General features: G+C 30.0%; 1 protein-coding gene and 1 long non-coding RNA gene across 2 annotated transcripts in view; both read left to right on the top strand.

The window, feature by feature from the left end:
- LOC136062848 (uncharacterized) overlaps positions 1 to 13389 on the top strand; it is a 36055-nt gene that overhangs the window by 14128 nt on the left and 8538 nt on the right. The gene's annotated exons all lie outside the window — the stretch shown is intronic.
- Positions 11805 to 13389, top strand: part of LOC112015113 (disease resistance protein RPV1-like) — a 10123-nt gene continuing 8538 nt past the window's right edge. The window contains exons 1-2 of the mRNA XM_065762481.1: positions 11805 to 12521; positions 13185 to 13384. Of these exons, the coding sequence (XP_065618553.1) occupies positions 12058 to 12521; positions 13185 to 13384 (664 nt within the window). The 5' untranslated portion in view covers positions 11805 to 12057. The remainder of the gene's footprint in view (positions 12522 to 13184; positions 13385 to 13389) is intronic.

The following is a 13389-nucleotide window of genomic DNA, read 5'->3' as shown; positions in this document are numbered from 1 at the left end:
TTTATGTGCACATTGTTCAGCCAACTTATTTAAAGAAGGGGCAAAAAATTAATTTTAAGCAAATAAGATGAGTTAGAAACAAGCTTAGTTTAGCGTCTCTTTGGGATCCGCTTATTTTGCTGAAATTGAAATTTTTTTGCTGAAAGTACTGTAAATAAAGATAAATGTTAACTGAAATAGTACAGTAGAACTTAAAAATAATACCAAAAGTGCATAGGGCCCATGAATAGTAGCAAAAATAAACTGAATTTTAATTTGGAGCCAAACGCACATTTAAACGCACAAGCATCAAGAGCCAAAGTAAAAACTTTCACGTGAATTATCCAAAAAGAATATAAAATGTAAAGTTTTTATTAAAGGGCTTCCATATTATGCACAAGAGACAAGACTGGCACGTAGCTATATTTTATGCTAAGTGTTAGTCCTGTGTCATCTCTAACGTACAAAAAGACTAGAGGGAAGCCAAACTCCATTGAATAAGATGATTTACAAACAAACATAAGAAAATCTAGAATCACAATTTTTTTTTAATCACAACTTTAATGTAGTAGTATGTGAATAGTAAAGAAAAAATAATGATCATCCATTTGGAAGTGATAGGCAACAACTCTCAATTTATCGTATTAAAATTTTGGCAAACTTGTGACCAAAAAAAAAAAATTTGTGGTCCAAAAACTACTGAACATGCAGAGACAAAATTAGGATATTAATTAACTTGTGTAACTTAATATATATATATATATATATATATATATATGTGAAGAAGAAAATTGCTCAAGCTACTACTAGTTTTACAAATGGTAAACTTTAGATATCGTTACTTAGGTGATACATATGGTTCGCCAATAAAATTCATACATTAAGTTATATTGAAATTAATTGCCTCTTAAAAATATAGCGATGTTTGTATTTTATTAGTTGACACCTGAATTTAATTGGGGAACATACTTAATTTTTGCTCTTTAATTAAAAACATTACAAATTGATATGACAATAATCATGATTACTACCACATCAATAATATAATAAATAAATTAAAAAAACCAAACCTACTTCCAACTTTATTACAAAATATTTACAAAATAATGTGATAATAAATATGATTGGCATTACATCAACAATATAATACTTTTTTTATTATGTTTTAAAAATTGATACATCTTTTTTGTAAATCCTATATTTTAAAATTTATAGTAGTTGTAGCATTATTCTAAATAAATTTCTTTGACCAATCAATTAAAGAAAATACATCCCATAAAAATAATAAATGATTAAAAGAAAAAACACAAAATAATTAAAAAAGTGATTAATATTACCAAGGATAAATAATTAAAAAAGTCAGTTTTTTAACTTTGGATCACAAAAAACTTAACAGCAAAAGTCATTTGAATAAAAGAAAAAAAAAAACCGATTCTAAAATTACCAATGGAAAAAAAAAATTAATAATTAAAAACAACACACCTTACTGGCATATTTGGTCTTACAAACAGTCACATAAATGTGACGCCTAACTTTTTTTTTTCTTTTTTTTATTGGGTTCTTTCACGTGTGTTTTGAACAGGAAATTTTTAAAATTTTTCTTGTCTCTTTTTATTTATTTATTAAATATAAATTTTGAAAATTTAATCGTTAAATTGTATATTCTTTATGTTCTTAACATGTATATCAAATTTCGTTTTAATCGAGTTTTATTTATTATTCGATCAATAAATTTATTTGTTATGCATAATTTTTTACCACAAAAGCTTAAAATCAAAATATGACATTATTGACATAGTTATTGATGTTTGATATTTTTGAAATTTTACAAGCAAAAAGAATAACAAGTACATGTAATCTAATAATAGAGATTGTTTGGTACCCGCTTTTAAACAACAGTTTTTATTGTTTAAACGACAATAACACTTTTGATACGTATTTAATAATACTCAAACATGTACTTTCATAACACTAAAAATTGAACAATAATACTTAAACAATGATACCAAACAAGTCATATTTTCAAAATTCACGTCTAATAAAAAAAATAAGAAATAAGTTTAAAAAAAGCTTTTATATATATATATATATATATATTATTTTTCAGGAGAATAACTTTATATTTTTGGAGAATATAAATAATAAATCCTCCCTCGATAATAGAGAAACAAGAAATTCAAGGGGGCCATGGGCCTAAGGCCCCTTAGTGTAGCTGTGGGTCCGTCGCTGCAAACAAGCTTAGCCACAGGCGCATAGTCAGCAAAAGACGATGTAGACAAGTGCATGTAAAGTTCTTAAAAAGAAGATAAAGTAAAAACTGTTTGATTGCATAATGCCAAAAATGGTCAAAAGTTACAATAATCCAAGGCTGAAAGTATTCAAGCGTGAAGTAGAAGTTGGGTCTGACCTTCATAGATTAAGGTCAATATTGGATCAAATTAAAACTACCTGGATTAATTAAAAGGTGTCACAACTTCTAGCTTAGATCAACCCATAAGTTTTTCTCTCTTAAACTTTAAGATAGATTAATGGATTAATCGATTAATATATAAAAATAGATTAAAAAAGATCAAATATAATTCTAAATAATGGCATCCAGCTGGAGGAGTCTGCTAAAGGAGCAAAAACAGTGTGTACTATCAAGAGACAAAGAAATAAAGGAGCAATTTATTGGAAGATGACAATTGACAAGAGATAGATTAGAGCAGAAAGTGCCACGGTGTACTATCAAGAGACAACGAAATAAAGGAGAGATTTCTTGGAAGATGACTAGAGATAGAGCCGAAAGTGTCACAAGCATGTCGATTGACCAAAGCCTGTCAAGTTGTTGACTCCGAATGTGCCCAATCCAGATGTTCTTGACGACTTATTTAACTATGAAAAAAATTGAGTTTTATGGAACTAGATTTTGGTGAAAGTAGTCAAATATCATATTTTAGTGAAATTTATAGCAAATTATCACTGTTTTAAAAATATTTAGAAATTTATTACCTTTTTTTTTTTTTAAGAATCTGAATGATGTAATCGGTAAATGGTTTAATAGCCACGATTTATTTCTTACACTAAAATAGATTAGCATTGCCCATTCCGAAAATGGTTTCCAGGCATGGAATAAAGGCTCCTTAGGAAACGTTATCTAGTTTGATTTCAATGTACACCTTTGGTTTTCTTCTCTAAGGATTTTTCCTACAAATTACTGTTTACTGAGTGAGTCTATATGGTAGTTGTAGGTGATCATATTTGTTCCCGCATTCCCACGAGTATTTCAAACATGCCAGGAAACACACACACGAAAGAGGGGGCTGGGAAAGACTTGACTTAACATCGTGAGGCACGGGTCTTCGTCCAGTCATTTTCTCTGCTAAAGTACTACAGCGAAATTTTTTAATCATATCGCCCAAGACTATCTTCCTCTCAAGAAAATGAGTATCAAAGACAGAAAGACTAGAAATGGCTTGATTCAATGTCAGGCTGACTAGGAAATCCTCATTAGGATAATATTAAAAAAAATTATTTGACATTTAAAAAGTGGCCACATCAACATATAAATTAGTAAAAAAAAAATTTAATGTATCAAAAACCAAAAAAATAATTCAAAAACTAAAATAATTCTAGTATCTCTTAAATAATAAAAAACTGAAGAATTTTGATTTTTTTAACTAAAATAATTCAAAAAAACAAAAACAAATAAATTTTAGTTGAAATTTGTCCCAAAAACAATAAATTTAGTTGTATTTGTAATTTGCCCCAAAAATAAATATATTTTTTTTTCAAACAAGTTTTCTCTCTCTCTCAAACCCGCTGGAGCCCTGGATTTGTCTCTCTGTCTCTCTCTCAAACCTGCTGGAGCCCCTGGATTTGTCTCTCTTGTCAATCAAGCTTTAACATGATTTAAAGTTAGTGGAAAAGCTATATAAGATTGCATGGAAGAGGGACATCTACGTGTTTCACATAGAGTAATTGACCACAATGACCCCAGTATGGTTCGTTGAAGGTTCAAAGAGTTATTTTGGGCTTTACCCAGAAACTTCCATGACAGTGCAATTAATGAAAAATTATTGTATCAATCTCAGCATCCAAAAACATTCTAATTTCAAAGAGTGACAGAGTGGAGAAGACGGACAACTTTTGAGGAGAAAACTGCATAATGATGTTAGGTAGTGTGAAAGTTTGTAACCCAAATCTTTCCTTTTTTTTGTTTTCACTAAATAGTATTAATGTCAGATAATTTCAGCCCTCCGCGAAATATTGTGTTGTGTTAATTCAAAAAGAAAAAAGAGTAGACTGACACAATTTTTAAGAAAAACAGTATAATTGTGGAAATTTCTAATGAATTATTTGCCCCACCAAGTCCTCTGAGAGAAGGAGAGGACAAATAAGTTTGGCTTTACGAAATTTCTAACCTTCTTTTAACGTTTTAGGAGCAAATTACAGATCACGTATACGTAAAAAATTTTCCAAGTTGACGAAAATTTTTTTTTTTTTTCCAAAAACCTTCGTTAGAGAATAAAAGAGAATAAACAACTTCTTATCATATTGCTTTGTGATCAATTTTTTTCTTTTTGCTAAATATTATGACTCATTCATCATTCATTATAAAGTTTTTTTACATTACTTTTTACCAGCATTTTAAGTAAATTTTTCATTACTTTTTGACCCGCTATAAAGGTATTTATTTTACGTTACTATTTTACTAGCAATTACCCCGGTATGGTTCAATGAAAGTTCAAAGAGTTATTTTGGTCTTTACCCAGAAGCTTTAGGATATTGCAATTCTAAGTAAAATGCGTGTCACTTTTTGAAAGCGAGACTATATTATATTAAAGCCTAGCCTCTTGTGTTCATTCACTCACCCTCAATTCCTAATTCGTCCTTCACTTTCCTCACTTTCTATATTGACACCGCTTTCACAGCTTTCTTTCTCCTCCTCCTTTCAACTTTCTTCTCGTGAATCCCAATGGCCTTATCTCACCAACCCAGAAACTTTGATGTTTTCTTGAGTTTCTGAGGCGAAGATACTCGCCGTGGTTTCGTAAGCCATTTATTTGCTCTTGAACACTTTAACATCAGTGGATGTCTTGAAATAAAATTAACACACAAATTAAGTATAGCCAAAGATGCTATAGTTGAGAACATCTTTTCTCTGATCACATTTTTGTTTGGATAAGCAAGAAAAATATAGGGAATATCAAAAACCAAAAAAAATAGTTCAAAAACTAAAATAATTCTAGTATCTCTTAAATAATAAAAAACTGAAGAATTTTGATTTTTTTAACTAAAATAATTCAAAAAAACAAAAACAAATAAATTTTAGTTGAAATTTGTCCCAAAAACAATAAATTTAGTTGTATTTGTAATTTGCCCCAAAAATAAATATATTTTTTTTTTCAAACAAGTTTTCTCTCTCTCTCAAACCCGCTGGAGCCCTGGATTTATCTCTCTGTCTCTCTCTCAAACCTGCTGGAGCCCCTGGATTTGTCTCTCTGTCAATCAAGCTTTAACATGATTTAAAGTTAGTGGAAAAGCCGTATAAGATTGCATGGAAGAGGGACATCTACATGTTTCACATAGAGTAATTGACCACAATGACCCCGGTATGGTTCGTTGAAGGTTCAAAGAGTTATTTTGGGCTTTACCCAGAAACTTCCATGACAGTGCAATTAAAGAAAAATTATTGTATCAATCTCAACATCCAAAAACATTCTAATTTCAAAGAGTGACAGAGTGGAGAAGACGGACAACTTTTGAGGAGAAAACTGCATAATGATGTTAGGTAGTGTGAAAGTTTGTAACCCAAATCTTTCCTTTTTTTTGTTTTCACTAAATAGTATTAATGTCAGATAATTTCAGCCCTCCGCGAAATATTGTGTTGTGTTAATTCAAAAAGAAAAAAGAGTAGACTGACACAATTTTTAAGAAAAACAGTATAATTGTGGAAATTTCTAATGAATTATTTGCCCCACCAAGTCCTCTGAGAGAAGGAGAGGACAGATAAGTTTGGCTTTACGAAATTTCTAACCCTTCTTTTAACGTATTAGGAGCAAATTACAGATCACGTATACGTAAAAAAATTTCCAAGTTGACCGAAATTTTTTTTTTTTTTTCCAAAAACCTTCGTTAGAGAATAAAAGAGAATAAACAACTTCTTACCATATTGCTTTGTGATCAATTTTTTTCTTTTTGCTAAATATTATGACTCATTCATCATTCATTATAAAGTTTTTTTACATTACTTTTTACCAGCATTTTAAGTAAATTTTTCATTACTTTTTGACCCGCTATAAAGGCATTTATTTTACGTTACTATTTTACTAGCAATTACCCCGGTATGGTTCAATGAAAGTTCAAAGAGTTATTTTGGTCTTTACCCAGAAGCTTTAGGATATTGCAATTCTAAGTAAAATGCGTGTCACTTTTTGAAAGCGAGACTATATTATATTAAAGCCTAGCCTCTTGTGTTCATTCACTCACCCTCAATTCCTAATTCGTCCTTCACTTTCCTCACTTTCTATATTGACACCGCTTTCACAGCTTTCTTTCTCCTCCTCCTTTCAACTTTCTTCTCGTGAATCCCAATGGCCTTATCTCACCAACCCAGAAACTTTGATGTTTTCTTGAGTTTCTGAGGCGAAGATACTCGCCGTGGTTTCGTAAGCCATTTATTTGCTCTTGAACACTTTAACATCAGTGGATGTCTTGAAATAAAATTAACACACAAATTAAGTATAGCCAAAGATGCTATAGTTGAGAACATCTTTTCTCTGATCACATTTTTGTTTGGATAAGCAAGAAAAATATAGGGAATAAGAGATTCAAATTAGTGACTTTTGTTTCATGCAGTGTAATTTTTATTATTCTTTAGGTTACAAAATAGCGTGAATTTCAATCTCTATATGGCTCTTCCACTATAATTAGAATGGCATCACCCAAAGAATTAATTTGGGAGTATAGTACGTGATTTACTGATATTAAAAAAATTAAAACAATAATTACAAAAAGAAAATGAATTGAAGATGTGAGTTAAATTTTTTTTCAATTAAATTGTTGTTTATGAGGGCCATGTCCATTCTTTGTCTTTTTTATAATTAATCAATCTTTTAATATTCATAGAATAATTTTTAGGATACTTCTCCTATAAGAAAAAAAATATGCTTAAATTTTTTTTTCTCAATTATTTTTTTGAATTATAGTAATTTTTATTATTCAATTAAAAATAATTGTACAATGATTTTGGATCACAGTTTAAGTATAATAACCTGATGTACAATGCTATATCATTATATTTTTAAGGACTATATTTTAATTTTAGTTTTACTTAAAAAATGTTATAAAAATATTATTGACGTAACACTTCTCTTAAAATTAAGCCTTTTAATCTTCTGTCATAGTCTTTAAAACAATATTTTGGATATTGTCAAAGAGTCTTGCCCAAGTCCAAACAAGTCGGAGATCAACCCGAAAAATTAGTTCCAAGGTAAGGTGTAATGCTATCTAGCGGTTGTTTAATTTTCATATAGATTTATGTCATGAAAAAAGAGTAACTAGTTCTACTTTGGTTGACAAAGGGATTCCTTTAAGCATCTTAAGGAAGTGATCGATGATTAAAAATATTGGTATTAATTTTTTTAAGAGAATTATAAAAATTTTATTCATAAGATGAAATCAATACATCATGAGAAATAGCTTGCTCTATAAAACTTGGATGGTCCTCCATCCATGTTACATAGTTTGAGATGTCTCTTGTGTCAACATGGAACCTAACAAAAAAAATCCATTATCAATAATAAAAATGTCACATATACTCACTAACTGTCAGAAACATAAATTAAACCAAATCCTTAGCACACTAAAAGATGCTCTCACACTAACGCATAAGCCAAAACTTTGTTTTTTGTCCCTCACACACGCCAAATGCTACAATATCAAACCCTTAACCTTGATTTTTAAGTTCCTCACACATACCAAATGCTACAACATCAAACCCTTGTAGTGCCGCTGCCTATATCTAATGAGTCCACTCTCGATCACAACCATTTCTATACTTAATTTCACAACTTACTAAGTTGTGTGATTGTGAGCGATTTATGTAAAGTGATGGGTCACACAAAGCAAAAAATGTATGCCACCACTCACAATCGCATAACTTAGCAAATTATAAAATTGGACATATGATTTGTTATATCCCTACAATTATTATTATATAATACTTTTGATACTTTTTGTGAGAATCAATACTTCTGATAATACTTTTAATGAAACTAAGAATAACTTAATGGACAATGAATATGAAATAATAAGTCCACATAGGCAGACTCCATTCCCTTGGCACATGAGGGTGGATCTCTATATGGGACTCATGATTTGAGCTCGCTCTTCATGTGAAAGGGGGATGAGCTTGTTGAGTGCCAATAATTTCTTGAGATGATGGCAAGAGAAAAGCAATAAGCCAATAAGTGCTATTTATGTGCACATTGTTTGGCCAACTTATTTAAAGGAGGGACAAAAAATTAATTTTAAGCAAATAAGATGAGTTAGAAACAAGCTTAGTTTACCGTCTCCTTGGGATCCACTTATTTTGCTAAAACTAAATTTTTTTTTTTTTGCTAAAAGGACTGTAGATAAAGATAATCGTTATTATAATTTGGAGTCAAACGCACATTTAAACGCATAAGCATCAAGAGCCAATGTAGAACCTTTCATGTGAATTATCCAAAAAGAATATAAAATGTAAAGTGTTTATTAAATAAAGCAGGGCTTCCATATTATGCACACGAGACAAGACTGGCATGTAGCTATATTTTATGCTAAGTGTTAGTCCCGTGTCATCTCTAATGTACAAAAAGACTAAAGGGAAGCCAAACTCCATTGAATAAGATGATTTACAAACAAACATAAGAAAATCTAAAATCACAAATTTTTTTTAATCACAACTTTGATTTACTAATCTGTGAATAGTGAACAAAAAATAATGATCATCCATGTGGAAATGATAGGCAACAACTCTCAATTTATCATATTAAAATTTTGGCAAAGTTGTGACCCAAAAAAAAATAAAATTGTGGTCCTAAAACTACTAAACATGCAAAGACAAAATTAGGATACTAATTAACTTGTGTAACTTGAAAAAAAAAAAAAAAAGGCTAAAAATACAAAATATCAACAAGAAAATTGCTCAAGCTACTCCAGTTTTACAGATGGTAAACTTTAGATATTGTTACTTAAGTGATACATATGGTTCCCCAATAAAATTCATACATTAAGTTATATTGAAATTAATTGCCTCTGAAAAATATAGTGATGTTTGTATTTTATTAGTTGATACTTGAATTTAATTGGGGAACATACTTAATTTTTGCTCTTTAATTAAAAACATTACAAATTGATATGGCAATAAACATGATTACTACCACATCAATAACATAATAAATAAATTAAAAAAACCAAACCTACTTCCAACATTATTACAAAATATTTACAAAATAATATGATAATAAATATGATTGACACTATATCAACAATATAATAATTTTTTTATTATGTTTTAAAAATTAATACATCTGTTTTGTAAATCCTATATTTTAAAATTTATAGTAGTTGTAGCATTATTCTAAATAAATTTCTTTGACCAATCAATTAAAGAAAATACATCCCATAAAAATAATAAATAATTAAAAGAAAAAACACAAAATAACTTTGTGATTATTTGTATTTTTCTTTTGAAAAAGCCAAATATTATACTTTAAGATAGATTAATGGATTAATCGATTAATATATAAAAATAGATTAAAAAAAGATCAAATATAATTCTAAAAAATGGCATCCAGCTGAGGAGTCTGCTAAAGGAGAAAATACGCAGTGTACTATCAAGAGACAAAGAAATAAAGGAGCAATTTATTGGAAGATAACAATTGACAAGAGATAGATTAGAGCAGAAAGTGCCCCATCCGTGAAAGTAGTCCAATACCATATTTTGGCAAAATTTATAGCAAACTAATATTGTTTCGAAAATATTTAATAACTTATTATTATTATTATTATTATTATTATTTTTTTTTTTAAGAATCTGAATGGTGTAATCGGCAAATGGTTTAATAGCCATGATTTATTTCTTACACTAAAATAGATTAGCATTGCCTATTCCGAAAATGGTTTCTAGGCATGGAATAAAGGCTCCTTAGCCTTAGGAAACGTTATCTAGTTTGATTTCAATGTACACCTTTGGTTTTCTTTTCTAAGGAATTTTCCTACAAATTACTGTTTACTGCTTGATTGAGTGGTAGCTGTAGGTGATAATATTTGTCCCTGCATTCCCATGAGTATTTCAAACTTGCCAGGAAACACACACGAAAGAGGGGGCTGGGAAAGACTTAACTCAACAACGTGAGGCACGGGTCTTCGTAGTCCAGTCATTTTTCTCTGCTAAAATACTGCACCGAAATTTTTGAATCATAACGACCATGACTATCTTCCTTTCAAGAAAATGAGTATCAAAGACTAGAAATGGCTTGATTCAATGTCAGGCTGACTAGGAAATTCTCGTTAGGATAATATTAAAAAAAATTATTTGACATTTAAAAATTGCTACATCAACATATAAATTAGTAAATTTTTTTTTTAATGTATCAAAAATCAAAACAAGTAATTCAAAAACTAAAATAATTCTAGTATCTCTTAAATAATAAAAAACTGAAGAATTTTGATTTTTTAAAACTAAAATAATTCATAAAAAAAATTTAGTTGAAATTTTTCCCAAAAACAATAAATTTAGTTGTATTTGTAATTTGCCCCAAGAATAAATAATTTTTTTTTAAACAAGTTTTCTCTCTCTCTCTCAAACCCGCTGGAGCCCCTGGATTTGTCTCTCTATCTCTCTCTCAAACCCGCTGGAGCCCCTGGATTTGTCGCTGGAGCCCCTGGATTTGTCTCTCTATCTCTCTCTCAAAACCGCTAGAGCCCCTGGATTTGTCTCTCTGTCAATCAAGCTTTAACATGATTTAAAGTTACTGGAAAAGCTGTATCAGATTGCGTGGAAGAGGGACATGTACGTGTTTCACATAGATTAATTGACCACAATGACCCCAGTATGGTTCCTCGAAGGTTCAGAGAGTTATTTTGGGCTTTACACAGAAACTTCCATGACAGTGCAATTAATGAAAAATTATTGTATCAATCTCAGCAACCAAAAACATTTTAATTTCTGCTTCTTAAAAAAAAAAAAACATTTTAATTTCAAAGAGAGAGAGACTGACAGAGAGGAAATGACGGGCACAACTTTTGAGAAGCAAACTGCATAATAATGCTGCTTAACGTGTCTAACCCGAATTTTTTTTTTTTTTTTCCACTAAACAGTATTAATGTCAGACAATCTCAGTCCTCATATTGTGTTGTGTTAATTCAAAGAAAAAAAAGGAATAGACTAACACAATTTTTGTGAAGAACAGTATAATTGTGAAAATTTTCAATCAATTATTTTTCCCACCAAGCACTCTGTTAAAGGAAGAGGACAAATAAATTTGGCATGGTGTACAAAATTTCCACTCCTTTTTTTTTTAATGTTTTAAGAGTAGATTGCAGATCACGTATATGTAAAAAATTTTCCAAAAACCTTCATCAGAGCATAAAAGAGAACAAACAACTTTTTATGATATTACTTTGTGACCAATTTTTTTCTTTTTGCTTAATATTGTGAACCATTCATCATTCATTATAAAGATTTTTTTACATTATTTTTCACAAACTTTTAAGTAAATTTTACATTACTTTTTGATAAGCTATAAAGATTTTTATTTTACGTTATTTTTTTACTAGCAATGACCTCGGTATGGTTCAATGAAAGTTCAAAGAGTTATTTTGGGCTTTACTCAGAAACTTCCGGGATATTGAAATTCTCTATGTAAAATGCGTGTCACTTTTTAAAAGCGAGACTATATATTAAAGCCTAGCCTCTTGCATTCATTCCCTCACTCTCAATTCCTAGTTCGTCCTTCACTTTCCTCACTTTCTATATTGACACCGCTTTCACAGCTTTCTTTCTCCTCCTCCTTTCAACTTTTTTCAACTTTCTGCTCGTGAATCCCAATGGCCTCATCTCACCAACCCAAGGACTTTGATGTTTTCTTGAGTTTCCGAGGTGAAGATACTCGCCGTGGTTTTGTAAGCCATTTATATAAGGCTTTGGATCAACATGGTATTCAAACCTTCATTGATGATAATCTCCATAGGGGAGAAAACATTTCTGAAGAGCTTCTAAAAACCATTGAAAAATCAAGATCATCAATAGTTGTATTTTCTAAAAATTATGCATCCTCTAGTTGGTGTTTGGATGAACTTGCTAAGATTATGGAGTGTAGCATGGAGTGTACCAAAAAAGTGCTACCAGTTTTCTATCAAGTAGATACATCTGAAGTTCGTAAGCAAACAGGGGATTTTGGAAACAAACTGACTGAGCTTGAAAAAAAAATTGAAGATAAGACAAAGGTACAAAAGTGGAGGGACGCTTTAAGGGAAGCAGCCAATATTTCTGGCTGGGACTACAAAAACAGGTATTTGTATAGTACTACGTACTCCTATTTGTTGATCTTCAAGAGTTTTAATTGTTTTGTGATGTCCATTAAATTTTATTGTTAATTAAACAACCACTAGAATTAATTGTTAGCTTTTATTTTCTCTTTAAATTTTACTAAATTATGGAAGTAAAATTTTCTTGTCATATCTTTTATACAATGTTTTTTTTTTTTTTTTTTTTTTTAAATAAATTTTGAGAAGAATCTTTTTTTTTTTTTTTTGGATACGAAGAAGAATCATTTATACTAAGCTAGTTAGCTATAGATTAAAGATGGAAATAAAAGAACTTAATATTAGATTACTTACCATTATTAATTGGGAAATTCACCCCTCCTATAATATTTGGAAAAATTTTAAAGAAAAAAACTTAATTAATTTTTTCTAAGCATGTAGTGAGATCCAGTAAGATTATGTTGTCATCTAAAAGTGGACTTTTAATGCCACTTCATCCCAAAAGCTAATTGCTACCCAAAAAAATGAATTAAATAAAAATTTTCAATCTGAGTTACGTGTCGCTTACTTCATCTAAACAACACTTTAACTGTGATGTAAAAATTAAACGTTTTGCATTCAGTTTATGTTATTTATTTTTCATAGTCCGACTCGTTACATGTGTTAATTAAATGCTCTGTGAATGACAGTGGCACTGAATCTGAACTTGTCCAAAAAATTGTTGAAGAGATCTTAAATTCTGATATCATTCAGATGCCATCAAATGGTGCTACAATGCTGGTTGGAATAAATTCTCGCATGGAAGCGGTAACAAAACTTTTAGATTTTGAATCAAATGATGTTCGCATGGTGGGGATCACTGGCCTTGGTGGAATAGGCAAAACTACAATTGCA

Source organism: Quercus suber, unplaced genomic scaffold (assembly GCF_002906115.3).
Source record: "Quercus suber isolate HL8 unplaced genomic scaffold, Cork oak 2.0 scaffold_459, whole genome shotgun sequence".
In the NCBI taxonomy this organism is placed as follows: domain Eukaryota; kingdom Viridiplantae; phylum Streptophyta; class Magnoliopsida; order Fagales; family Fagaceae; genus Quercus; species Quercus suber.
Note: the sequence above shows the minus strand (reverse complement) of the source record. Positions and strands in the feature narration are given on the sequence as shown.